At 45.7% G+C, this 27456-nt stretch overlaps 1 protein-coding gene across 4 annotated transcripts in view; it reads right to left on the reverse strand.

The window, feature by feature from the left end:
* Positions 1-368: 368 nt before the first annotated feature.
* akap6 (A kinase (PRKA) anchor protein 6) overlaps positions 369-27456 on the reverse strand; it is a 193657-nt gene continuing 166569 nt past the window's right edge. For 3 of the 4 annotated variants that reach the window (XM_036954676.1, XM_036954675.1, XM_036954677.1), the window contains exons 12-15: positions 17746-17961; positions 10842-14267; positions 3143-3259; positions 369-1519 (exon numbers count right to left, since the gene is read on the reverse strand). In XM_036954676.1, the coding sequence (XP_036810571.1) occupies positions 1472-1519; positions 3143-3259; positions 10842-14267; positions 17746-17961 (3807 nt within the window). In that variant the 3' untranslated portion in view covers positions 369-1471. The remainder of the gene's footprint in view (positions 1520-3142; positions 3260-10841; positions 14268-17745; positions 17962-27456) is intronic. The other variant, XM_036954678.1, reaches the window with a different exon arrangement.

The following is a 27456-nucleotide window of genomic DNA, read 5'->3' on the forward strand; positions in this document are numbered from 1 at the left end:
TCCCTATAGTACACTACTTTTGACCAGGCCCCATAGGGCTCTGGTCAAAGATAGTGCACTATATAGGGAATAGGGTTCCATTTAGGATGCTGGCAACACTTCATGTAGTTTTCTTTGTAGTTAACATTCAATGACATCCCTAAACATCTGTTTTCATATAACCTCAATCAGTCTTGTCAATCACCTGCTTTTCGAAGTACTAACTCCTCAAATCCCCAATGATGGCCTAGACCCAGACACATCTTCCTTATTTCTCATTTAATGTTCCACTTTTGCGTTTATAGTGTGAAGAGGGGAAATGATCAACGTTGAAAGATACTTGTACACGTTTAAGGTGAATCACATACAGAACAGGCATGTAAATCCAATGGTTTCCAATGAATAATGTTTATTTCTCAACATGTTTGTATATTTATTAACCATGCAGTCTAGCACTTTAAGGCCCATAATATTCCACATCACAGAACGCGTACAGTTTTACACTAAACACAAAGCATGTACACCATCATTATACGTCAAGGTCGGAGATCGTATACATAGAAACAGATGCCTGTTTCAACCTTGCCGGTTGTCCTTTTTTTCTTTCTCTCATCTTTTGAACACCTAACTGGGTAAGCAGTGTTTTAACAAAAGGTATAAGAAACAACAATAGCAAGGCACACATTTTTTTACGTTTAAAACCTTCCCTCGTACCGTTCCTCTATGTCTTAGGAATAAAAAAAAAAGGAAATGGTAGATAGATACTGAATTTAAGTCAACAGTCGTCATCAATCTTATACTACACAACACTGTTCAGCTGTTTCCAACCTGGGCCGTGTTGCATAGATAGATCTACTTGCTTTTGCCTTTCATTATGACATCGGTCCAACTTCCATTTCCTTCATCAGTTGAGTGACAACACAATCACTCTCTTCTCTCTCTTTCTTAACACACGTTGTCATGGGGCTGGAAGTCTCAGAACTCTGTGGAACTCTCAGCAGTGCTGTTCTCATAGGATTCCTCCACCCCATGTGTCCTCTTCAAATTTGACCCTACTTTGTTCTGATGCAGCAAACAAGGAAAACTTGTGCCCTGGGCTTATAACATCTGCAGCTGGTTGTACAGTACCGGATGAGATAGTGAGAAATGCCATGCAAACTGGCGGAATAAGTGTGTGTGTGTGTGTGTGTGTGTGTGTGTGCGTGCGTGCGTGCGTGTGTGTGTGTGGTGAGAAATGGACGTGGGGTTTGCATGGTGGTTGGCAGAGCAGTGAGGTAGCTCAGTTCCAGTCTGGGACAGGATTAGAGGAGCAAAGGACGGCGGGGGTCAAAGGTCAGGGGTCAGCGTTACAGCAGCCAGGAGGAAGAGGAGGAAGCTGGAGAGCAGTCTGGACAGAGCCATGCACCAGGGGAACAGGGGGACCAGGGGAGAGAGCCCAGCCCAGGCCACAGACCACCAGGATGGACACTGCACACAGGCACTTCACTCCTCTTCACAGAGGGGTTTTGGAGGTGGCTGTGGAAACACTCCCTGATTGTCTCTGTAAACAAAAGAACACAACAATCCATTCCAATGTCAGTGAATTAGTAAGTTATCATAACACTACTGTTCTATACCTATTTTAACCTTTCAAAAATTCCCCCTAATTTTGTAGTGACCAGCTCACACAAACACTGCCAGTGATGTTTACAATCCAACGTCACATATTCTCAAAAACACAATATGAAGGGTGAGTATTTAAAACATCTGTCTTCAATGTACATGCAGTATTTCAACAAACAACGCTGTGACACAATAGCTCTGCAGTATAGACAACAAAACTACTAGTTACATTAGTCTCTAAACCACAGACCACTGATTCATCTAGCAGTGCTTTGTAGTCTGTATTCATCATTGGCCTTATTGCACATTTTCCCCTTCTATAGTGTTATGGCGTGCAGCAGGGCTGATCAAGTGGGCCAGACGAGGCGGTGCTACGGGGGTCAGAAACAGCTGTGTATCTGACTACTGTGTGTAGCTTTCTGTGCTCTCTGAGGCTGGGACTCGCATGGGGACATGACTGGCTCACCTGCGGCACCAGTGTGTGAGTGTGTGTGTGTACAGACTACCGGGGCTCGGCTGGGGCTCACGTGTCCTGCCTTGAGGGCTGGCATGGGACAGCATGGGGACAGCGGGGGAGAGGGGGGACAGGGGGGGACTCACAGAGGGGAGACAGCAGAGTGTTTAGCCCCAAGGGTGCCTATTTGGGGATGACATCACTACATCACTAAATGCAACTCTCCCTTCAGTACAGTTTGTTCATACCACGGGGGGGATACAGAGCCATGAATATATATAGTTCTGAGGTGAGTTGCCTTTGTGGTGACTGACTTCTAGTTGAGTAAGGCTAAATGTGGAAAATAAATATATACTGTATTAAAATAATCGTGGGTAAGGTTAAATGCGTACTGTGTGTACATGTGAACTTGCTCAGAGACTCCCAGAAGGGAATGGAATGAAACTGTGAAGTCATTGATGTGTTCTTCATCTTTGTGAAATACGTATTTCATAAAGGAGGATGACTGACTAGCCAAGCAAAGGATCTCATTCTTCCAACACTTTCTGATGAGGCCATGAAAGAGAGAGAGGAAAGGGCATTTTGTAACGGCTAACCCCAGCCAATATATATATATATATATATATATATATATATATATATATATCCCTTGTTAGATAATAGCTACTTTTCAAACCAATTAGCTGGTAAAGGTGCCACCACGTGGAGATTAGAGTTCCTGTCATTTGAATCATAACATTGTCTGACTACTAGACTGAGGCATTTGAGTCCTGAATGCCAAAAATACGCTTTTATGTCCTATCATAGAACATTTAGTGCAGAGACGGGTGAAAAGAAAGAGAGTACTAGTTCACCTTTTGAATTAATGGCAAATCTTCTTTTAAATGTGCTTACTTGCAGAATGGAATGAGGTGGAAAATGTGTTGTTTGCAATGCAACGCTACGATGACAGGGAGAAACCCCTTTAGCCATTTTCCCAGGTAGAGTACACAGCCCAAGGGGGTCCGTTACTGTGTGTGTGTGTGTGTGTGTGTCTATGTGGGCAAGCATGCAAGCATGGGCGTGTGAGAGTGTGTGTGTGCGTGTGGTGATGCTCATCATACGTACCCTGACCTGGGGCCTGGCGGTTCTAGTCTTTGAGGCAGATGAGCCGTCAGAGACAGGGCCACTACCCTGGGGGCCCCGGCCCCCGACCTCCCCACAACCTTCGCCTGACCTTGGAGACTGAGGAGAGGAGAGAGAGAGGATGGAGAGGGAGAGAGAGGGGGGTGGGGGGCGGTAGAGAGAGGGAAAGAGATAGAGAGATGCGGAGAGAGGAAGGGGGTGAAAGAGAGGGAGAGGATTGGAGAGAAAATACATCAAAACACATTAGAATTGAATTGTTGGTGGTGTTATATATTTCTGTAGTATTTTATAATCCACTCATCTTTTAGTTACAGAGCATAGCAACAAGAGATGAGGAAATAACATAGGGCTGGGTAAATAACTTCAAATAACAAGTACCGAATGGAAAATAATTCCCCTCTTTCCTATAAATACTTTTTTATTGAGAATTGCCTTAATGGCTTTGAAAAGATGATAGGCTGTAGACCACACGATCTACCAAGAGAGTTCTTATCTATATTACTCGTAGCCGTATATTTTCCACCTCAATGAGATGTATAAAGCCATAAGCAAACAAGAAAATGCCCACCCAGTAGCGGCACACCTAGTGGCCAGGGACTTTAATGCAGGCAAACTTAAATCAGTTTTACCTCATTTCTACCAGCATGTCACACGTGCAACCAAAGGAGAAAAAAAACTCTAGACCACCTTTACTCCACACACAGAGACGCGTACAAAGCTCTCCCTCGCCCTCCATTTGGTAAATCTGACCATAATTATATCGTCCTGATTCCTGCTTACAAGCAAAAACTGAAGCAGGAAGTACCAGTGACTCGCTCAATACAGAAGTGGTCAGATGACGCAGATGCTATGCTATTAAATGACCAATAACAAGGCTATAAACAGGGGGTACCGAGTCAATGTGCGGGGGTACAGGTTAGTCAAGGTATTGTGCGGGGGTACGGGTTAGTCAAGGTAATGTGTGGGGGTACGGGTTAGTCAAGTCAATGTGTGGGGGTACGGGTTAGTCAAGGTAATGTGCGGGGGTTCTAGTTATTTAGTCATTGTTAGCTACTGCTAGCAGTCTTTACCTTTAGCACAGACACCAGCCACTTTAGCCCGGATAGCCCGGATAATATCTGCCAGTCTGCACAGTGCAATATCAGCCCCTTGCATATTGGACTGCTTTTTTCCCCCCACTACATCACCGGATTCCTGCCGCAAGCTCTGGACCATTACACGGGATCATCGCAGCTAGCTAGCTGCTACCGAGTGGCTATCATGACTAACACCCTTGTCCAGAAGCAAGCACCAGTTAGCCTCGAGCTAGGCCCATTCCCCCGGCTAGCAAATGAAGTACATCAACTACAATACCTCTCTTGCCAATTGGCCTAGACCCTTTGTCGACACGGAGCCCCGCCGATCCATCACGACTGGTCTGCTGCCGTATTTCGGCCGATGTGCTCTCAACCGACCTCTGCGTCGTTGATGTCGTGAGGACCCAGCTACTAGCCCCAGCCCGCTAACTCTCTAAGTGCCGTGTCTCCCATTCGCCCAGCCTGTTTTGTCCATTGGGGCTAATTGGATCCTATAATCACTCGGCTACACAGCTGATGCCTACTGGACTGTTCATTAACACGGTACTTCATTTTGTTTATCTGTCGGCCCCAGCCTCGAACTCAGGCCCTGTATGTAGCTAACTGACAATCTCTGCCCATTCATCGCCATTTACCTGTTGTTGTTGTCTTAGCTGTTTACCCGTTGTTGTCTTAGCCCTCCCAATCAACACCTGTGATTGCTTTATGCCTCCCTCTAATGCCAATATGCCTTGTATACTGCTGTTTAAGGTAGCTCTCATTGTTTTGTTTTACTGCGGAGCCCCTAGTCCCTCTCTACATGCCTCGGTTAGCTCCCTTGCCCCACCCCCCACACATGCGGAGATCGCACCTAGCTTAACTGGCGCTTCCAGAGATGCAGCCTCTCTCATCGTCACTCAATGCCTAGGTTTACCTCCACTGTACTTGCACCCTACCATGCCCTTGTCTGTGCATTATGCCCTGAAGCTATCCTACCACTCCCAGAAGTCTGCTCTTTTTACTCTCTGTTCCGAACGCACTAGAGAACCAGTTCTTAAAGCCTTTAGCCGTACCCTTATCCTACTCCTCCTCTGTTCCTCTGGTGATGTAGAGATTAACCCAGGCCCTGTGTGTCCCCAAGCGGCTCTCATTTGTTGACTTCTGTAACCGGAAAAGCCTTGGGTTCATGCATGTTAACATCAGAAGCCTCCTCCCTAAATTTACCTTATTCACTGCTTTAGCATACTCCGCCAACCCTGATGTCCTAGCCATGTCTGAATCCTGGCTTAGGAAGGCCACCAAAAATGTTGAAATGTCCAAAGGGGGCGGAGTAGCAATCTACTGTAGAGATAGCCTGCAGAGTTCTGTCCTACTATCCAAGTCTATGCCCATGTGAATTGATTGCCCCCCATCTATCGTCAGAGGTCGTACTTTTAGGTGACCTAAACTGGGATATGCTTAACACCCCGGCCATCCTACAATCTAAGCTAGATGCCCTCAATCTCACACAAGCTATCAAGGAACCTACCAGGTACATCCCCAAATCCATAAACATGGGCACCCTCATAGATATCATCCTGACCAACTTGCCCTCTAAATACACCTCAGCTGTTTTCAACCAGGATCTCAGCAGAACACCCCTCATCACTGTCAAATGCTCCCTAAAACGCTCCTGCGAGCAGGCCTTTCTAATCAATCTGGCTCTGGTATCCTGGAAGGATACTGACCTCATCCGTCAGTAGAAGGTGCCTGGTTGTTCTTCAAAAGTGCCTTCCTCACCTCAACTTCCTCACCATACCTACACGTACACTACAGTCATAAGACGCAGGCCTCCTAACTGTCCCTAGAATTTCTAAGCAAACAGCTGGAGGCAGGGCTTTCTCCTATAGAACTCAATTTTTATGGAATGGTCTGCCTACCCATGTGAGAGACGCAGACTCAGTCTCAACCTTTAAGTCTTCATCTCTTCAGTAGGTCCTATGATTGAGTGTAGTCTGGCCCAGAAGTGTGAAGGTGAACGGAAAGGCACTGGAGCAACGAACCCCCCTTGCTGTCTCTGCCTGGCCGGTTCCCCTCTCTCCACTGGGATTCTCTGCCTCTAACCCTATTACAGGGGCTGAGTCACTGGCTTACTGGTGCTCTTCCATGCCGTCCCTTGGAGGGGTGCGTCACTTGAGTGGGTTGAGTCACTGACGTGATCTTCCTGTCTGGGTTGGCGCCCCCCCCCCCCCGCCGTGGCGGAGATCTTTGTGGGCTATACTCGGCCTGGCCTCAAGATGGTAAATTGGTGGTAAATTGGTGTCGGGTCTGTGGTAAGTTGGTGTGGGGGCTGTGCTTTGGCAAAGTGGGTGGGGTTATATCCTGGCCTTGTCCGGGGGTATTGTCGGATGGGGCCACAGTGTCTCCCGACCCCTCCTGTCTCAGCCTCCAGTGTTTATGCTGTAGTAGTTTATGTGTCGGGGGGCTAGGGCCAGTCTGTTGTATCTGGAGCATTTCTCCTGTCTTATCAGGTGTCCTGTGTGAATTTAAGTATGCTCTCTCTAACTCTAATTCTTTCTTTCTTTCTTTCTTTCTTTCTTTCTTTCTTTCTATCTTTCTTTCTTTCTCTCGGAGGACCTGAGCCCTAGGACCATGCCTCAGGACTACCTGGCTTGATGACTCCTTGCCATCCCCAGTCCACCTGGCCATGCTGCTGCTCCAGTTTCAACTGTTCTGCCTGCGGCTATGGAACCCTGACCTGTTCACCGGACGTGCTACCTGTCCCAGACCTGCTGTTTTCATCTCTCTAGAGACAGCAGGAGCGGTAGAGATACTCAATGATCGGCTATGAAAACCCAATTGACATTTACTCCTGAGGTGCTGACCTGTTGCATTGATTTGATCCTAAATAAGCATGCCCCTTTCAAAAAAATGTTGAACTAAGAACAGATATAGCCCCTGGTTCACTCCAGACTTGACTGCCCTTGACCAGCACAAAAACATCCTGTTGCGCACTGCACTAGCTTCGAATAGTCCCCGCGACATGCAACTTTTCAGGCAAGTCAGTAACCAATATACACAGTCAGTTAGGAAAGCAAAGGCTAGCTTTTTCAAACAGAAATTTCCATCCTGCAGCACTAATTCCAAAATGTTTTGGGACACTGTAAAGTCCATAGAGAATAAGAGCACCTCCTCTCAGCTGCCCACTGCTCTGAGGCTAGGAAACACTGTCACCACGATAATAGAGAATTTCAACAAGCATTTCTCAACAGTTGGCCATGCTTTCCACCTGGCTACCCCAACCCTGGCCAACAGCTCTGCACCCCCCGCAGCAACTGGCCCAAGTCTTCAAAAGTCTATAAAAGCCAAGTGAACAAACAGATCATTGACTGTCTTTAATCCCACCGTACTTTCTCCGCAATGCAATCCGGTTTCCGAGCTTATCACGGGTGCACCTCAGCCACGCTCAAGGTCCTAAATGATATAACCACCATCGATAAAAAACAGTACTGTGTAGCCGTCTTCATCGACCTGGCCAAGGCTTTTGACTCTGTCAATCTCCGTATTCTTATAGGCAGACTCAACAGCCTTGGTTTCTCAAATGACTGCCTCAACTGGTTCACCAACTACTTCTCAGAAAGAGTTCAGTGTGTCAAATCGGAGGGCCTGTTGTCCGGACCTCTGCCAGTCTCTATGGGGGCGCCACAGGGTTCAATTCTCGGGCCAACTATTTTCTCTGTATGTACAGTGGCGAGAACAAGTATTTGATACACTGCCGGTTTGCAGGTTTTCCTACTTACAAAGCATGTAGAGGTCTGTAATTTTTATCATAGGTACACTTCAACTGTGAGAGACGGAATCTAAAACAAAAATCCAGAAAATCCCATTGTATGATTTTTAAGTAATTCATTTGCATTTTATTGCAAGACATAAGTATTTGATACATCAGAAAAGCAGAACTTAATATTTGGTACAGAAACCTTTGTTTGCAATTACAGAGATCATACATTTCCTGTAGTTCTTGACCAGGTTTGCACACACTGCAGCAGGGATTTTGGCCCACTCCTCCATACAGATCTTCTCCAGATCCTCCAGGTTTTGGGACTTTGTGAAAATGAGACAGCCTATAGGGAGGAGGTCAGAGACCTGGCAGTGTGGTGCCAGGACAACAACCTCTCCCTCAATGTGAGCAAGACAAAAGAGCTGATTGTGGACTACAGGAAAAGGAGGGTCGAACCGGCCCCCATTAACATCGACGTGCTGTAGTGGCCAAGCTTCCTCCCATCCAGTACCTACAGTATATACTAGGCGGAGTCAGAGGAAGGCACAAAAAATTGTCAAAGACTACAGTCACCGAAGTCATAGACTCTCTGCTACCGCACGGCAAGTGGTACCGGAGCACCAAGTCTACAGTGGCAAGAAAAAGTATATGAACCGTTTGGAATGGCCTAGATTTCTGCATAAATTGGTCATCAAATTTGATCTGAATAAAAAACACTCACAAAATTTGAGTTTGCTATTCACAAGAAGCATTGCCTGATGAGAATCATGCCTCGAACAAAAGAGATCTCAGAATTGTTGACTTGCATAAAGCTGGAAAGGGATACAAAAGTATCTCTAAAAGCCTTGATGTTCTTCAGTCCACGGTAAGACAAATTGTCTTTAAATGGAGAAAGTTCAGCACTGTTGCTACTCTCCCTAGGAGTGGCCGTCCTGCAAAGATGACTGCAAGAGCACAGCGCAGAATGCTCAATGAGGTTAAGAAGAATCCTAGAGTGTCAGCTAAAGACTTACAGAAATCTCTGGAACATGTTAACATCTCTGTTGACGTGTCTACGATACGTTAAACACTAAACAAGAATGGTGTTCATGGGAGGACACCACAGAAGAAGCCCTGCTGTCAAAAAAAACATTGCTGCACTTTTGAAGTTTGCAAAAGTGCACCTGGATGTTCCACAGCGCTACTGGCAAAAAATTCTGTGGACAGAAGAAACTACAGTCGAGTTGTTTGGAAGGACCACACAACACTATGTGTGGAGAAAAAGAGGCACAGCACACCAACATCAAAACCTCATCCCTACTGTAAAGTATGGTGGAGGGAGCATCAGGGCCAGGACAGCTTGCTATCATTAACTGAAAAATCAATTCCCAAGTTTATCAAGACATTTTGCAGGAGAATGTTAGGCTATCTGTCCGCCATTGAGGCTCAACAGAAGTTGTGTGATGCAGCAGGACAACGATCCAAAACTCAACAACAACAGAAGAAAATACACCTTCTGGAGTGGCCCAGTCAGAATCCTTACCTCAACCAGATTGAGATGCTGTGGCATGACCTCAAGAGAGCAGTTCACACCAGACATCCCATGAATATTGCTGAACTGAAACAGTTTTGTAAAGAGGAATGGTCCAAAATTCCTCTTGACCGTTGTGTAGGTCTGATCCGCAACTGCAGAAAACATTTGGTTGACGTTATTGCTGCCAAAGGAGGGTCAACCAGTTATTCAATCCAAGGGTTCACATACTTTTCCCACCCTGCACTGTGAATGTTTACACAATGTTTTCAATAAAGACATGAAAACACATCATTGTTTGTGTGTTATCAGTTTAAGCAGTGTTTGTCTATTGTTGTGACCTAGATGAAGATCAGATAAAATGTTATTACAATTTTATGCAGAAATCCAGGTATTTCCAAAGGGTTCATATACTTTTTCTTGCCACTGTGGGTCCAAAAGGCTCCTTAAACAGCTTCTAGACTGCTGAACAATTAATCAAATGGCCACCCAGACTATTTACATTGCCCCCTGCCCTCCCCACTTTGTTGTTACACTGCTGCTACTTGCTGTTTATTATCTATGCATAGTCACTTTAACCCTACCGACATGTACAAATGACCTCAACTAACCTGTATCGCCGTACCGGTATCCCCTGCACATAGCCTCCTTATTTTTAGCCTCTATTTCTTTACATTAATTGTTGGTTAAGGGCTTGTAAGAAGGCATTTCATGGTAAGGTCTACCATCTGTTGTATTCGGCGCATGTGACAAAAAAAAATTATTTGAAGAATCTGTTTGTAAAGATCTGTGTATCAATTACATTTCCTGCCTGTAGAAGAATCATTATGTCTACACCAGCCCAAACTACCCCACCTTTTAGCTTCCTTTGTTGGATGTTTTTATAATTACGGCAGTTTACAAGGTAATCACTTAATTATTCAACAATTGACACAGACAAAGAATAGTGTGGTAGAAGGTCAGGCATCAGGTTTCTGAAGAGAGCAGCCTGGCAACTTAGCATATGAAATAGAGAAACCGCTTAAAAGAACACAAACACATGCTAATTCAGTCATGAAATTAAGTAATGATTCTTTGCCAGGAATTCTTGCTTATGAATCATAATATAATCTGACTGATTATGATTATTCTGTTCCGTAGACCTTAACATTCTTAACCGGAGGATTCTAGGCAAATCCCTCTTCCATCGACACTTCAGGGGAAGAAGAGGCGGAGGAGGGAGGGGAGGGGATGAACGAAGGTGTGAATAAAAATACCTCTTCAATATTTAGTCCCAGATATGAATACATACAGACTGAAATGCACACCAGTCCCATTACCGCGAGATAGAAGGGTGGGTATAATGTCTAAACTCACCTGTTGCTGTTTATGAGTTGACTTGACTTCCTGGAGAGAGCTGTGGCCTTTCCTGGCACTCTTCTGTTTCATCCACTGTGAAGAAGGCCCTTTTTCATCTCTATCACACTTTCTTATCGGGGGACAGTTAATTTTAGGATTAATACAGAGGCTGCCTTCCTCTTTTAAAGGATTTGTACTGGAGCAAGAGACTCTTATCTTAGTCATTACAGGGGAAATATTGGATTCAAGCATTTCAGTATCTGCTAAACATTCAACAGTGTCTATCAGAGTTTCACATGGTAACGGATTAAGATAAGAAGCCTCATTATGGCACTGTAGCTGGCTCTCAGCTATACTTCCAGGAGAAATACCATGTGCTTTTTGGTATTCATTGCATGCAGGCAGAGGTGCTTGGCTCTGACTGTGGGCAGAGGGAGAGGAGGAATAGTAGTCCATTAGTTTGGGACTGTGCCTCCTGGGCCTCTTGGTGATGGCCATGCTATAGCAGAGAGGAGGTCCCAGGTACACTTCCTCAGTGCAGGCCTCGAACAGCATCTCCTCGTCCCGGATGTCTGGGGTAGTCGACAGTAAGGGGGTGGTGCTTTTGCTGTCTAAGCAGACGCTGACCTCTCCACAGTCTGAGTCGTGGGAGGAGAGGGACAGATAGGAGTAAAAGTCTCCCTTGCGGAGGTGAATGGGCCGGTGGGAGTGCTCCAGGACCTTGTCCCTGATCTGGGCTCCAGTCTGTCCAGGTCTCTCTTGGTCTTCCGCCTGGCTCTCTTTGTTCTTCAGAACCACAGAAGCCATGTCAATGATCTCCATCACAAAGTTGTGCACGTTCTCCTGGCTCTTCTGGTCCTTGCGTGGGGGAGGCTGGGGGTGGGGGTGGCTGCAGCAGGGGCGGTCTGAGTTGGGGTCTGGGCCCGGGTTGGAACCGGCCTCTCGTCTGCTCTGCTGGGTGTGGACATCACTGAGGAAGGAGGAGAAGAGGTTCTCCTGGCTGTTGTTCCCAGAGTGTGGTGTTCTCTGCAGGATGTGGTGTTGGTGGGACCCCCGGCAGTCCTCCAGGGGAGAGAGAGAGGGGGAAGAGTGGCTGGAGCTGTGGCAGGGGATCTCCCCTCGGAGCTGTCCCTCTAGAGATGACTCTTTGGCCTGGAGCTGGGACAGCGTCTCACATGAAGACGGCGTGGTGGACGTGATCATACCCCCTCTTTGGTCCCCCCCTTCATTCATCGATGACTCGTTCACATAGAATTCTTTGAAGGACTCCCCTTTCATGGTGAAGAGGCTCCCCTCCTCTCTCAACAGCTCATCGTCCTCATCCTTCCCTTTGATATGAGAGTTGTCCACGTTCCCGTTCTCCATGTCATCTACAAACTGGCTAATGTAGCTCCTTGTGGCGTTCTTCCTGTTGGTGTCCCCCACGTCCCGCCCTTGGAGACACTCCTTTTTCACGATGCTGTTGGTGTGGGACTCAAGCAGCCTCAGCGCCGTGGGGCTCAGGAAGGAGCGGCGCTCGTTGCCTACAGACGGCCTGCTAGTGTTATCTCTGGAAAGGGTGCCACACTGTAGCTCATCCCCTAGAGGGTCATCCACTTGGTTCTTGTCTCTGCCGGAGCCGGACTGGGACTGCTGCTGGGAGCGGGAGGGCTTCTGGATCCAGTTGTGGAACTCGTTCTTCATGTACTCCAGGCCCTGGGCGAAGGAGCCCTCCGTGTACTCCTCCTCAGAGGTAACTGAAGAGTCCTCCTCCTCATCCTCCTTGATACCCAGCTCCTCCTCAGTCAGGGTCAGCGTGGAACTGGACAGAAGGTCACTGTCGTCCTCGTCGTCCGTACAGGCCGAGGTGCACGACACGTTGACCACCATGCTGATGCTGGCGTCCGCCTCGTCGTGACCCCTGTGACCTCCATGATGACCTCCCGGCTGGGCCCGGTGGTTGTGCTTCCTGAAGGAGGCATTGGAGTCCAGCAGAGAGCAGCGGTTCCTAAGCACAGCCAGGTCCTCAGAGCCCACTGACGAGTCCTCCGTGCTGCTCAGCTCCGTCAGCGACGCCGCCGAGCTCTCGTTGACTGAGGAGGGGGGACCACCCCGGCCCCCGGAGAGGCGCCCAGCATGCCCGGGGCCCCCAGATCCATATCCGGCCCCCGGGAGGCGCAGGGAGTTGCTGCTCAGCAGGGTGATGTCAGAGATGCTGCGTGTCATTTTCAGGTCGTGTAGCGGGGTCTGGATGTTCTCCAGGCGTTTGAGGAGCTCTAGAGTCCTACGGCTCAGTTCCCCTGTGGGCTCCATGGCTCCGATGCCCAGGCCCAGCTCCCTCAGGCTTCCCTGGCTGCCTCCATCTCCCTCTCCCTCGGCCTTCTCCCAGCTCTTACATGGGGCCAGCCAGCTCTCTAGAGACATGGAGCGCTGCAGAGTGTCTTTGCCGGATGGAAATAGCTCCCCCGCTGCATATAGGGACTCCAGGGACGACCCCTGGGACAGATGGGGAATCTCTCCGTCTCTACGACTCTTCCCTCCTGTCACTCTCCTCTCATCGTGAGTCTCATCTTCCTCGGTGTCAGGGAAGAAGCCACGTCCGTTGATCAGGATCTCAACATTAGGCTCTCTCCTGTGTCTCCTCCAGTTCTCCCCTCCTCCACATCCCTCCTCTCCTCCTCTCCTCTTCTTCCCTGCTTTGGATCTACTTTGGTCTCTGTCTATGTCTCTCAGTGCCGTGACAGCCACACAGTCCCCATACAGAGCTACATTGTTGGCCCGCTCCAGGATCCTGTCAATGTCCTCATCACACACCCTGTCCCTCTCTTCGTCCTTTCCCCCAGGGGAGTCGTCTCCTGTGGGCGGTGTGAGGGAGGTGCTGCCCCTTCTCCTGGGGTCTTCCAGACAGATCTCGGAGTTGGCCGTGGTCTCTGTGTCGCCCTCGCTGACTATCCCGCTCTCGCTCTCTGATCTGCGGGCGGACTCGCCGCGGCCCCCATGCATCCCCCCGCCGAGCAGTCCCCCTAGGAGGTCTGGCAAGGACTCCACAGATGAGAAGGAGGAGTCTTTGCTCAGGCTCTTCAGAAGAGGCTGCTTTCTCCCAGCTTTGGCTGGAGAAGAGGTCTTGTGTACGGACGGGAATTGAGGCTGTCTGTAGAGCTCTACATTATGCAGGTTGTACACCTGATAGACACTGGGACGCTGAGAAGACAGAGGCATCACTCTGGATGATTCGCTCAAGAATATTCCTCGCTGAGTAACATGCAGGCTCGCCTCGGACTTGTCATAGTCTAAACTGGCCCCGGGGGATCCTGGACCTGAATCACATTCAGCGTTTTGTTTGTCATCAAATTCCTGTGGCTCCATGTGCTCCACGATAGTCATGTCCATTTCATCCCACTCCCAGGAGTCCTCTGCTGGGCCGTGGAGGTCCATGAGACCAGCCTCTACAAGGTTCCCCGGGACCTTCCAAGAGACAGAGAGATAAAAGGGAGAAGCTCAAATTAAATGATTCAAAATGATTGAAATGACAAGGTTCTCTTCTGAAATCAATCCAAAAATGTATCCTGTTTTTTTTTTATACTGGATTAATAACTGAAATCAAATGATATCTTCTGAAAAAAATGATCCATACAGTACTTTACATTTTAGGCAGGATTCTAAATCACATAATCAGAGTATTTAAAAAGCAATGCATTCCATACCACAACTCTCAAACAAAGTGCCATTGTCTTGAAATGTGCTTAGACACAGACATTTTGCTAAGGAGGACACAATTATACAAATTGCTTGGCATCTCGTTAATATAAGAGAGAGGGCCTATTTATATTAGCCATTTTTATCTCATTAATCTAATAAAGTGGTAAATCTAACGCTTGCTATGTGGCACACCCGGTGCAATGAATTTTTATTAGATTTCTGTTTATTCTCTACTTGCTGATAAGGGAAATCCTAATGACTCTAAGCTGGGATTGCTAATGCAGGATAAAACCTTACGTTGTGAGAACAATCAATCAGTCTAATCAAATCAAAATAATTATTATCTCTGCGCTAGCTGCCTCAGCTAGACAACAGGACTAAACGTTGCACCAAGCAGCTATCTAACTAACTAACTAACTAACTAATCAGGGGTGAGTTTCCACCACGACCATTGTTCGTCCTCCCTCCGCCACTGTTTACCAAAACAGTGGTACAGTGTCCGCTTTGTTGTTGTCTGTACTGTCGATTACCCCTTTAAGATGATCTTAGTGCTCAGAAGATATCTGAACTAAAGCCGTCACCGGTAGCATTAATAACACACCTTAATAACACACATATAGTATTGAACTAAATGGTCACCAGGAGCACACAAGGAACACACAAGGAACACAGGCTAGGCAGTCTCATTGGGCACTTTATGAGCAACTAATAAGACAAGAATCCCCTTACTGACAGGAGAATAATTGCCTTTAAACATGATATTTTTCACACACCTCCGCGCCACATGGAATGGTAACAGAGGAGGGCTCTCAAAACACCCAAGTTAAAAAACGTTCTCATTTTCACAAACGCTAGAAAAGGCGGGCCCTGCTAGCCCTGCAATGTCTCAGAGTGTGGGGCCGGTGTCTACAGAAGGGACTGTCGTGGCCACAGCCGTTTTATCATTGAGCACAGTATTTCATTTAGAAACAAAACCCAGCGAATATGTGTTATGTTTCTCCCCTATTCTGAACACATCCTCCCAGTGAAATTGCACTTCAGCCTGCAAGGTCAGATTTCTAGTTGCTTTTGCTATTTGTCTTCTCTTCCTGTTGCACTGGAGTGGTTATAACAGAGTTGACAACCAACCAACCCAAAAACCCTGCCTGCATTGGGATTTTGTACAGGAGCTGAGGATGAAGCTTCCATCACAGCAGGGATGGGGTCAGGTAGTGAGTCATAACGTTACATTTCGGTTTCTATGGGGATTTTATTTGGGGATAGTTTTCGAAGGGCATTTTTCACACTTTAATTCATGTACTTCAATTCACCTCCCGAATTGACTGGATTAACCCCTACCCCGGTCCACAGTAGCACGTTGCTGTCCTCCAGGAATGCGGACGAGAGGACAGAGAGAGAGACTATGGACTATGTGTGAAGATGTCCATCTAATCTACATGAGAATAGAAGAGGTGTTGGTTGTGGCGGCCATTCTACTGAGTTACAGATTTAACGGCGATTCCATCTGTTCTCCACATTACATAAACAGACTGATGGAAACACCGGTACCTTACAGAGCAACTACTCATGTACTACTCTAACCACTTTTTAACAAGCCTCTATTTGCAAAATTTGGAGCTGAGCCTTGTGCCATTACGCATTCATGAGCAAAATGGGGATTGTGTATAGAATAGTCTCACACTGCCAGATATCACACTGTAGAAATGTAGAACGGCTGGGGTTGAGCCTATGTACTGTATAGAATGTCATCAATAGCTATAGAGTCGCATTGTGAAGGCATGCCTTGAGATCATACACGTAACTGCCAAAATAAAGGAAACACTTAAGTAAATGAGGGAAGTATATAGAAAGCAGGTGCTTCCACACAGGTGTGAACCACAGCTGTGAGTTAATTAAGAAATTAACATCCCATCATGCTTAGGGTCATGTATAAAAATGCCCAGTTGCCCATTCTTTTGGCTACCATGACTAGAAGAAGAGATCTCAGTGTCTTTGAATGAGGGGTCTCATAGGAGCATAGCGGGTTTTAAAAGTGTGTGTGTGTGTGTGTGTGTGTTTCTCAGTCACCAGATCTCAACTCAATTGAACACTTATGGAAGATTCTGGAGCAGTGCCTGAGACGGCATTTTCCATCACCATCAACAAAATACCAAATGATGGAATATCTCGTGGAAGAATGGTGCACTTAACACATTAACGTCAGTCAATGATTCTTTGGCAACACCACCTGCTGATGGAGTGGGTTCAATGCTGGGTTCAGTCAGATGGGAAGGGACCATCTCCAACCAGCCACCCTTCCCCCTCCTTTCATATATCCAAGGCTGCGTACCAAAAGTACGCAATTCACGGTAAGTTCTACACTTGTTGTATTCGGCGCGTGTGACGAACAAAGTTTGATTTGACTTGAAATGGCACCCAATTCCTTTGGGCCCTGGTCAAAAGTAGCTCACTATAGGAAAAGGGTGCCATTTGGTACGTATCCCGTATATCCATATGTACCACAGCCACTTTCCCTGCCGTATGCATCACTAGTATTACTCCATTATAGTTACAGTGCACTACATTATTACCAGGCACTGCATGATCTTCTTTTTCTCTGGCCTAAATAACTTACTCCTGGACAGTTCACTTTGAGAGGAATAATACAACTCATAAATAGGTCAAGAGTTGGGGCTTCTTTAGAGGGTATAAACGGAACTTTTATGACTGAAACGGAATGTATAGCTAGCGGCTAGTATATAAATGTACATTTTAGTAATTTAGCAAACACTCTTATCCAGAGCAACTTACAGGAGCAATTCGAGTTAAGTGCCTTGCTCAAGGGCACATCGACAGATTTTTCACCTAGTCAGCTCGGGGATTCGAACCAGCGAACATTCGGTTACTGGCCCAACGCTCTTAACAGCTAGGTTACCTGCCGCCCTGTGTACAAAGTATATCCACGTGACCAGCTGTATCTAAGTGGTCAATTCTGCAATTAAGTGAGAAAAGCAGCAGACACCCAAGGTCCCTTGAGGACCGGATTCACCCATCCCTGTACTAGGTATCTTTACAGTCAGACTTGCATGAACCAAGTTGTGCCACCCAGGCTGGGCTGAGGTCTCATCTGCTCTGAGAGGTACCTTATATATCGTATAAACTGTATACTGCTTTTACCGATATTGAGTTCCCCTATTGTGTCAGGTCAGTATCTTAACAGTATTTGAACCAAGTGGTGCCATGCAAGGCATGTCTAAGGTCTCACCTGATCTGTCCCCAGGGACCTCCGGAGGCGTGTCTGCCACTGCAGCACCTGCATGACGATGGCCTCCCAGCGACGCTCCAGGTTGACGGTGAGCAGCTGAAGCTGCAGGGCCTGTTGGTCTGAGTCTGAAACACTCTGCTGCTCCTGCAGCCGCTGGCACAACCTCAGTACAGAGGACACGCCCTTACGCCTTCCACGTACCTCCAGACACAGAGACTAGAGAGGGGGGGGGGGGGGGGGGCCAGAGAGAGGGGCGTGGAGGAGAGGGAGGGGGAGATGGAGGGGTGAGGGAGAGAGAGAGGGAGAGGGAGAGAGAGAGGAGGAGAGAGAGGAGGAGAGGGACGAGGAGGAGAGTGAGAGAGCGAGGCGGAGAGGGAGAGAGAGGAGGAGAGGGAGAGAGGGAGCGAGAGAGAAAAAGAGAGTCAACATAAAACTGTAAAAAGTTTGGAATACTCCTTTAGAGCACATTTCATAGTGTACAGTAGGTTTTAAGAGGCCTAGTTACAGTAGCCTTTGTAACCATATTAATTGGCACCATGGTGGGGAGTGGGGGACTCAGGAGAAGAAGTCATGAATACCAGCATGTGTGTACGAGTCTTTATAGTTCAAAGAGTTAGACGAAGCTGTCAAACCATTAACAGCCAAAAACCTGCTAATGAACTTAATTGAATATGGCTATGGTATATTTTTCCTCTCTCTGTAAAGCCTACAAATGTGTGATTTTAAAATTAGCATTTTATTATTCTCTTTAAAGCCGTGCTTCTTTTCCCTACTGCTCCTACTACTGCTGCTGTTTTGCTTAAATGTGGCTTAATGCAACCCAGACCCCGCAGTGTCTCAAATGGTACCCTATTCCCTATATAGTGCACTGCTTTTGACCAGAACTCCTGGTCAAATGTAGTGCACTGTTTAGGGAATAGGGTACCATTTGAGACACAGTCCCAGCCTCTCCTTTTCCCTCCACAGCCACACTTCAGGGGCGACCTGGGACTACCATCACTACGCCCCGGACTACCCCCCAACGCCACTGATGAGGTCTCCACAACAATATGCCCTGTCAGGATTGCATGTAAATCAGGCTCCTACCCCCTTTTATGTCTGCCATAAAGAGGAGAAAGATTCAACATTAAAAGGGCAAAGCCCCCACTGTAGGCTGCTTTAACTTCAATACGCTAGCTGCTGCAGTGTGTGGTGGTATGATGTCCCATGTAATGGAACCGCAACAACCACAACACATACTAACACCTTCTTAAACAGTGAAACACCAATGTGTGTGTGGCCCAGGCCAAGACCCCCTTTTTAAATATGCAGCGATGGCATAGTGACTAGAGAACCAATGCTCCTTCCTGTCTGTGTGCAAAAGGACAAAAACATTGGAAGAACAATTTATGTAAATCCTGCTTGCTCTGAAAAGCATTCCCTTACATTTTCTTTACATTTTCCAATAAATATTAAACACTATTACATTTAAATTGGATTTTTCTCAGCAGTTTCCACCCCGTTTTAGCATATATTTACAGCCCTCCCTGGTCTTTTTAAACAGGTAATGTGATTGCAAAATGCAATGGCTGTGTTCTGAGAGGAAGGGGGAAGGTTGTTGTCAGTGATAAAGTTACCCTGTACAATAGCCATGGGTTTAGAGAGTCAGTAGCCCCTCGACAACTGACAGATTACTAAAAAACACACACATGAAGTCCATCCCAAATGCCACCCTATTCCCTATACAGTGCTCTACTTTTGACCAGGGCGCATGTTGCCATTTGAGAGACACACTCAGACACACTACAGGCTCATTGCAATGGGAACCAGTAGATCCTGAAGTTGCTTGTTTTCTCTCTCAGACTGGTTCTTATGTACCTACAGGTAAGTCAAGGCAAGCGAATAATACATCTCATATTCATATCCGCTACAGTACGACTCCACACGATTAGATTAGAAAGCTACAACTATGGCCCATGGCATCGTGCTAAATGGGCACCGGAAGATCAAGCTTTTTACATTTCCAAACACCCTCCTCACAACTCCTTCGGCCTCATTCTTTCTGCATTGCTGCGTTTCATAAACTGATTTCCCCTCCTGATTGAGTCCTTATTGACATAGAGGCTAGGGGTATCTGCCAATATTTGCTAAAAAGCTTTTCCAAATGCATGGAGCAGTGGAGTGGGCTGTCTGCATTCCCCCTGTATGCAGAGAGAGAACCATACAATGAGTCAGTTTCAAGCCGAGATTTGGGAAGGGCTACCAGTCAGTGCTGCTAAGAAACTGGCCTCTCTCCAAGACGCTCTATTGTCCTTATCCAGATATCACAAAGCCCAACCAAAAAAACACAACAAAAACCAAAACGGCCATCTCTCAAATGAACTGGTCTGTCAAGACCACCTATCAGATGTTTTATAATAAAGGAATCTTAAGATCAGCTGTCTGGTAATATGCGGCCCCGGTCGAGCTGGAAACACAATCTAGAGGCTGTTAGAGATGACTATTAGAGATGGCTATTCAGAGCTCATCACATGCTCCTCAGGAGTCAGGACTCTATCACAGGGCATGATCCATCTTGTGTACTGTATTAATCTGTAGTAGGTTGCAGACCCAGTCCTATTAGAGCAGGTACAGTAATCACAGCACAGGCAAATGGGGACCTCCCAAGTACGCATCTCTGTCTCTCAATGCATCCTCTTTACATAAAAGCAGGTCTACAGTAGAGGTGTAGGATCTTAATTTGATCATTCAACATGGGATGGTTGCTTAAACAGATATTAAACCTAGTCCTGGACTAAAAAGCTCTTTCAATTGAGAATCTCCATTGAGAATGCTGTTTAGTCCTGGACTAGGTTTAATCTGGAACTGGGAAACCTGCCCTAAATGAGTTTTAAAAACGGTGGTATAGTCCATACTGAAAACTTGTGAGAACTTGACTATCTGTGATATTAAAACCATACTGTCTAGAGGTCGACCGATTAATCGGAATGGCCAGTATTTTTGGACACCGATTTGGATGATTTACATATATATACAGTGCCTTGCGAAAGTATTCGGCCCCCTTGAACTTTGTGACCTTTTGCCACATTTCAGGCTTCAAACATAAAGATATAAAACTGTATTTTTTGTGAAGAATCAACAACAAGTGGGACACAATCATGAAGTGGAACGACATTTATTGGATATTTCAAACTTTTTTAACAAATCAAAAACTGAAAAATTGGGCATGCAAAATTATTCAGCCCCCTTAAGTTAATACTTTGTAGCGCCACCTTTTGCTGCGATTACAGCTGTAAGTCGCTTGGGGTATGTCTCTATCAGTTTTGCACATCGAGAGACTGAATTTTTTTCCCATTCCTCCTTGCAAAACAGCTCAAGCTCAGTGAGGTTGGATGGAGAGCATTTGTGAACAGCAGTTTTCAGTTCTTTCCACAGATTCTCGATTGGATTCAGGTTTGGACTTTGACTTGGCCATTCTAACACCTGGATATGTTTATTTTTGAACCATTCCATTGTAGATTTTGCTTTATGTTTTGGATCATTGTCTTGTTGGAAGACAAATCTCCGTCCCAGTCTCAGGTCTTTTGCAGACTCCATCAGGTTTTCTTCCAGAATGGTCCTGTATTTGGCTCCATCCATCTTCCCATCAATTTTAACCATCTTCCCTGTCCCTGCTGAAGAAAAGCAGGCCCAAACCATGATGCTGCCACCACCATGTTTGACAGTGGGGATGGTGTGTTCAGCTGTGTTGCTTTTACGCCAAACATAACGTTTTGCATTGTTGCCAAAAAGTTCAATTTTGGTTTCATCTGACCAGAGCACCTTCTTCCACATGTTTGGTGTGTCTCCCAGGTGGCTTGTGGCAAACTTTAAACAACACTTTTTATGGATATCTTTAAGAAATGGCTTTCTTCTTGCCACTCTTCCATAAAGGCCAGATTTGTGCAATATACGACTGATTGTTGTCCTATGGACAGAGTCTCCCACCTCAGCTGTAGATCTCTGCAGTTCATCCAGAGTGATCATGGGCCTCTTGGCTGCATCTCTGATCAGTCTTCTCCTTGTATGAGCTGAAAGTGTAGAGGGACGGCCAGGTCTTGGTAGATTTGCAGTGGTCTGATACTCCTTCCATTTCAATATTATCGCTTGCACAGTGCTCCTTGGGATGTTTAAAGCTTGGGAAATATTTGTGTATCCAAATCCGGCTTTAAACTTCTTCACAACAGTATCTCGGACCTGCCTGGTGTGTTCCTTGTTCTTCATGATGCTCTCTGCGCTTTTGACGGACCTCTGAGACTATCACTGTGCAGGTGCATTTATACGGAGACTCGATTACACACAGGTGGATTGTATTTATCATCATTAGTCATTTAGGTCAACATTGGATCATTCAGAGATCCTCACTGAACTTCTGGAGAGCGTTTGCTGCACTGAAAGTAAAGGGGATGAATAATTTTGCACGCCCAATTTTTCAGTTTTTGATTTGTTGAAAAAGTTTGAAATATCCAATAAATGTCGTTCCACTTCATGATTGTGTCCCACTTGTTGTTGATTCTTCACAAAAAAATACAGTTTTATATCTTTATGTTTGAAGCCTGAAATGTGGCAAAAGGTCGCAAAGTTCAAGGGGGCCGAATACTTTCGCAAGGCACTGTATATATTTTTACACCTTTATTTAATCTTTATTTAACTAGGCAAGTCAGTTAAGAACACATTCTTATTTTCAATGATGGCCTAGGAACGGTGGGTTAACTGCCTCGTTCAGAGGCAGAATAACATATTTTCACCTTGTCAGCTCGGGGGATTCAATCTTGCAACCTTACAGTTAACTAGTCCAACGCTCTAACCACCTGCCTCTTATTGCACTCCACGAGGAGCCTGCCTGTTACGTGAATGCAGTAAGCCAAGGTAAGTTGCTAGCTAGCATTAAACTTATCTTATAAAAAACAATCAATCAATCAAACATAATCACTACACGTGGTTGATGATATTACTAGTTTATTTTGCTTGTCCTGCGTTGCATATAATCGATGCGGTGCGTATCGTTGCTCCAATGTGTACCTAACCATAAACATCAATGCCTTTCTTAAAATCAATACACAGAAGTATCTATTTTTAAACCTGCATATTTAGCTAAAAGAAATCCAGGTTAGCAGACAATATTAACCAGGTGAAATTGTGTCACTTCTCTTGCGTTCATTGCACGCAGAGTCAGTGTATATGCAACAGTTTGGGCCGCCTAATTTGCCAGAATTTTACGTAATTATGACATAACATTGAAGGTTGTGCAATGTAACAGGAATATTTAGACTAATGCATGCCACCCCTTAGATAAAATACAAAACGGTTCTGTATTTCACTGAAAGAATAAGCGTCTTGTTTTCAAGATGATAGTTTCCGGATTCAACCCAATTAATGACCTAAGGCTCGTATTTCGGTGTGTTATTATGTTATAACTAAGTCTATGATTTGATAGAGCAGTCTGACTGAGCGGTGGTAGGCAGCAGCAGGCTCGTAAGCATTCATTCAAACAGCACTTTCGTGCGTTTTGCCAGCAGCTCTTCGTTGTGCGTCAAGCATTGCGCTGTTTATGACTTCAAACCTATCAACTCCCGAGATTAGGCTGGTGTAACCGATGTGAAATGGCTAGCTTGTTAGCGGGGACCAAGAGCAGAGACAAAACGCTGGTTGACTTGAACAAACAAGACAAACTGGCACAGACAGACAGAAAACACAGGTATAAATACCCAGGGGATAAGTGGGGAAGATGGGCGACACCTGGAGGGGGTGGAGACAAGCACAAGGACAGGTGCAACAGATCAGGGGGTGACAACTACAGGTGTATGATCTTAATTTGATCACTTTTGTTGCGGAAAATTTTCCTGCATGGCAGGAAATGCAGATTAGCTTCATGATGAACATACATTCACTGAAAACCCACACTAATACACAGTTATATTAACAGTATTGCATATTTCATGTAGGATCATTTTGGCCAGCTAGTAGCCTAACCACAGACCAAGCAACATTATAGACTAAACGTTCAAATCCTGTTGCTGCCGCATTATATTGCTGCGAATTAAGATCCTACAACTGTACCTTCAAGAGCGAGATTTTGGTTACATTTCCCCTAATAAAATCCACAATAATTTTCAGAGAAAGTACTACTCCATGATATGACATTCTAAAAAAGTAAAAAGAGACCTCAAAATAACACCATTCTACAGCCAGTGGTTCAATAAGACTCGGGAAGAAATTGTGGTCAGAGTGTATGTCGCAAAATGTTGTTTGCTGTTCTCTAAAAGAACATATCGACAGCTCTCCTTCTATCCTTTACATTCTCAGTCTGTCCATTTTCAATACATGTGGACAAGATGGCGATGACAAGGACAAACGAGACGCCCTCCAGTTGAAAGGAACAGAAACAGTGAATAAACTCTGACAGTGACCCAGTGGATATTCAATCAATTACCATTAATTAGAAATCTCTGATTAATTCTATTTGTTGATTAAGTCAATTAAAACCACAAGCACTTGTTATCTCAAATGAGTGTAATGAATTCTTGTTCCCACACACATATTCCCATAGTTTAGACTCACTGCCTCCAGCTCAATCCTTTCTGTCACTTACTGCCAGTCTCTCTCTCTCTCTCTCTCTCTCTCTCTCTCTCTCTCTCTCTCTCTCTCTCTCTCTCTCTCTCTCTCTCTCTCTCTCTCTCTCTCTCTCTCTCTCTCTCTCTCTCTCTCTCTCTCTCTCTCTCTCTCTCTCTCTCTCTCTCTCTCTCTCTCTCTCTCTCTCTCTCTCTCTCTCTCTCTCTCTCTCTCTCTCTCTCTCTCTCTCTCTCTCTCTCTCTCTCTCTCTCTCTCTCTCTCTCTCTCTCTCTCTCTCATACAACACTAGGAAGACACCTGGGTGTCTGACAGGGAATTAGCTTGGGTAATAGACTGATTGACAAATAGTTAGGGGGTTGTATAACGAGATACATCTAAGCCAACAGGAACCTGTGTACCCTCAGGCCTGGAGGGAAGCTAAAGTCATTCCGCTGCCCAAGAATAGCAAATCACCCTTTACTGGCTCAAACAGCACACCAATCAGCCTGCTACCAACCCTTAGTAAACTTTTGAAAAAAATTGTGTTGGACCAGATACAATGCTATTTCACAGTAGACAACAGACTTTCAGCACGCTTATAGGGTAGGTGCGGGGACGGGTACTCTACACATACGGCAAATGATTGCTACTGAAAAAAACAGATGTGTTATGGCTTTACATCCTCTGCTATATCATGTATCAAAAGTTACCTGTCTAACAGAACACAGAGGGTGTTCTTTAATGGAAGCCTCTCCAATATAACCAAGGTGGAGTTGAGCATTCCCCAGGGCAGCTGGCTAAACCTCAACTCAATCTTGCAATGAATCTTGCAATGTGGAAATTGAGGAAAATTGAGGAGACTAAACTGTTTGGCGTAAATGTCATGGTCAAAACATATTGACACAACGGTAGCTAAGATGGGGAGAGGTCTGTTTGTAATAAAAAGCTGCTCTGCTTTCTTCACATCACTATCAACAAAACAAGTCCTACAGGCCCTAGTTTTATCACACCTGGACTACTGCCCAGTCATATGGTCAAGTGCCACAAAGAGGGACATAGGCAAATTACAGTTGGCCCAGAACAGAACTGCACCGCTGGCCCTTAAAATGTACATGGAGAGCTAACATCAATAAGATGCATGTCACTCTCTCCTGGATCAAAGTAGAGGAGAGATTGACTGCATCAGTGCTTGTCTTTGTGAGAGGTATTGACATGCTGAAAGCACTGAGCTGTCTGTTCAAACGACTAGCACACAGCTCAGACACCCATGCAAAACCCACAAGACATGCCACCAGGGGGTCTCCTCAGAGTCCCCATGTCCAGAACATAACTTTGGACAACGCATGTTATTACACAAAGCCATGGCTACATGGAACTCTATTCCACATCAAGTAACTCAAGAAAGTTGTTCCATAAGGTGTAGTCTGTTTTTTATCTTGATTTTATATCAAGATAAAAAACAGACTACACCTTATGGAACAACGCAGACTGTGAAGAGACACACACGCTAACACACACACACACTTTCTACAAACACATACTGTACATTGTAATATTGTTATATTGTGGTATTATAAATGTATATTGTTGATATGTAGTGGTAGATTAGTGGTGTAATAATGTGTTGTATTATCTACTGTTTATTGAAACAATTTTGTGATGTAACTGCCTTAATCCCAGGAAGAGTATCTGCTGCATCATGGGGATCCGTAATAAATACAACAATTACAGGTGTTTTAAAATTCTAACTAACTGCCCCCCTGTTGATTCCAATCTAAATGTTCAGACATACATTGTTGGCTAAAAGCTACAATAATACATCATTGGAATGTTCATTGTATTTATAAGTGTGGAAGTTTGGACAAATGGCGCCTGAAGAAATGGCAGCAGTTGTACGGGCGCCTAACCAATTGTGCTATTATGTGTTTTTTTTCACGTTATTTGTAAGTTATGTTGTACATAATGTTTCTGCCATCGTAACTTATGGCAAAAAAAAAGAGCTTCTGGATATCAGGACAGCCATCACTCACCTTGGATTAGACAAAGATTTTTTCTTACACAAGCAGGACGCACAGGATGTACTTCAGACACCCGACAAGGCCAATATCCCCGTCATTGGCAGGAGAAAGAGATGCAGGTACAGAGGACACAGGGCGGTGTGCCTTGTAAGGATCCACCAACGGTGAATGGGAAATAGGCCTTTACCATTAATGTTACTTGCCAACGTACAATCATTGGACAACAAATTAGACAAGGTACGATCACAAATATCCTACCAGCGGGACATCAAAAACTGTAATATCTTATGTTTCACTGAATCGTGCCTGTGGTCAGATGACGCAGATGCTTAAGCTACAGGACTGTTTTGCTAGCACAGACTGGATAATGTTCCGGGATTCCTCCGATGGCAATGAGGAATACACCACATCAATCACTGGCTTCATCAATAAGTGCATTGATGAAGTTGTCCCCACAGTGACTAACCAGCCCAACCAGCCCAACCAGAAACCATGGACTACAGGCAACATCCGCACTGAGCTAAAGGGTAGAGCTGCCGCCTTCAAGGAGCGGGACTCTAACCCAGACGCTTATAAGAAATCCCGCTATGCCCTCAGACGAACCATTAAACAGGCAAAGCGTCAATACAGGACTAAGATCGAATCGTACTACACCGGCTCCGACGCTCGTCGGATGTGGTAGGGCCTGCAAAATATTACAAACTACAAAGGGAAGCACAGCCGCGAGCTAAATCACTTCTATGATTGCTTCGAGGCAAGCAACACTGAGGCATGCATGAGAACATCAGCTGTTCCGGACGACTGTGTGATCACGCTCTCCGTAGCCGACATGAGTAAGACATTTAAACAGGTCAACATTCACTAGGCCGCTGAGCCAGATTACCAGGACGGGTGCTCTGGGCATGTGCTGACCAACTGGCAGGTGTCTTTACTGACATTTTCAACATGTCCCTGATTGAGTCTGTAATACCAACATGTTTTAAGCAGACCACCATAGTCAATGTGCCCATGAACACTAAGGTAACCTGCCTAAATGACTACAGACCTGTAGCACTCACGTCTGTAGCCATGAAGTGCTTTGAAAGGCTGGTCATGGCTCACATCAACACCATTATCCCAGAAA

The sequence above is a fragment of the Oncorhynchus mykiss genome, chromosome 19 (assembly GCF_013265735.2).
Source record: "Oncorhynchus mykiss isolate Arlee chromosome 19, USDA_OmykA_1.1, whole genome shotgun sequence".
Taxonomy (NCBI): Eukaryota; Metazoa; Chordata; class Actinopteri; order Salmoniformes; family Salmonidae; genus Oncorhynchus; species Oncorhynchus mykiss.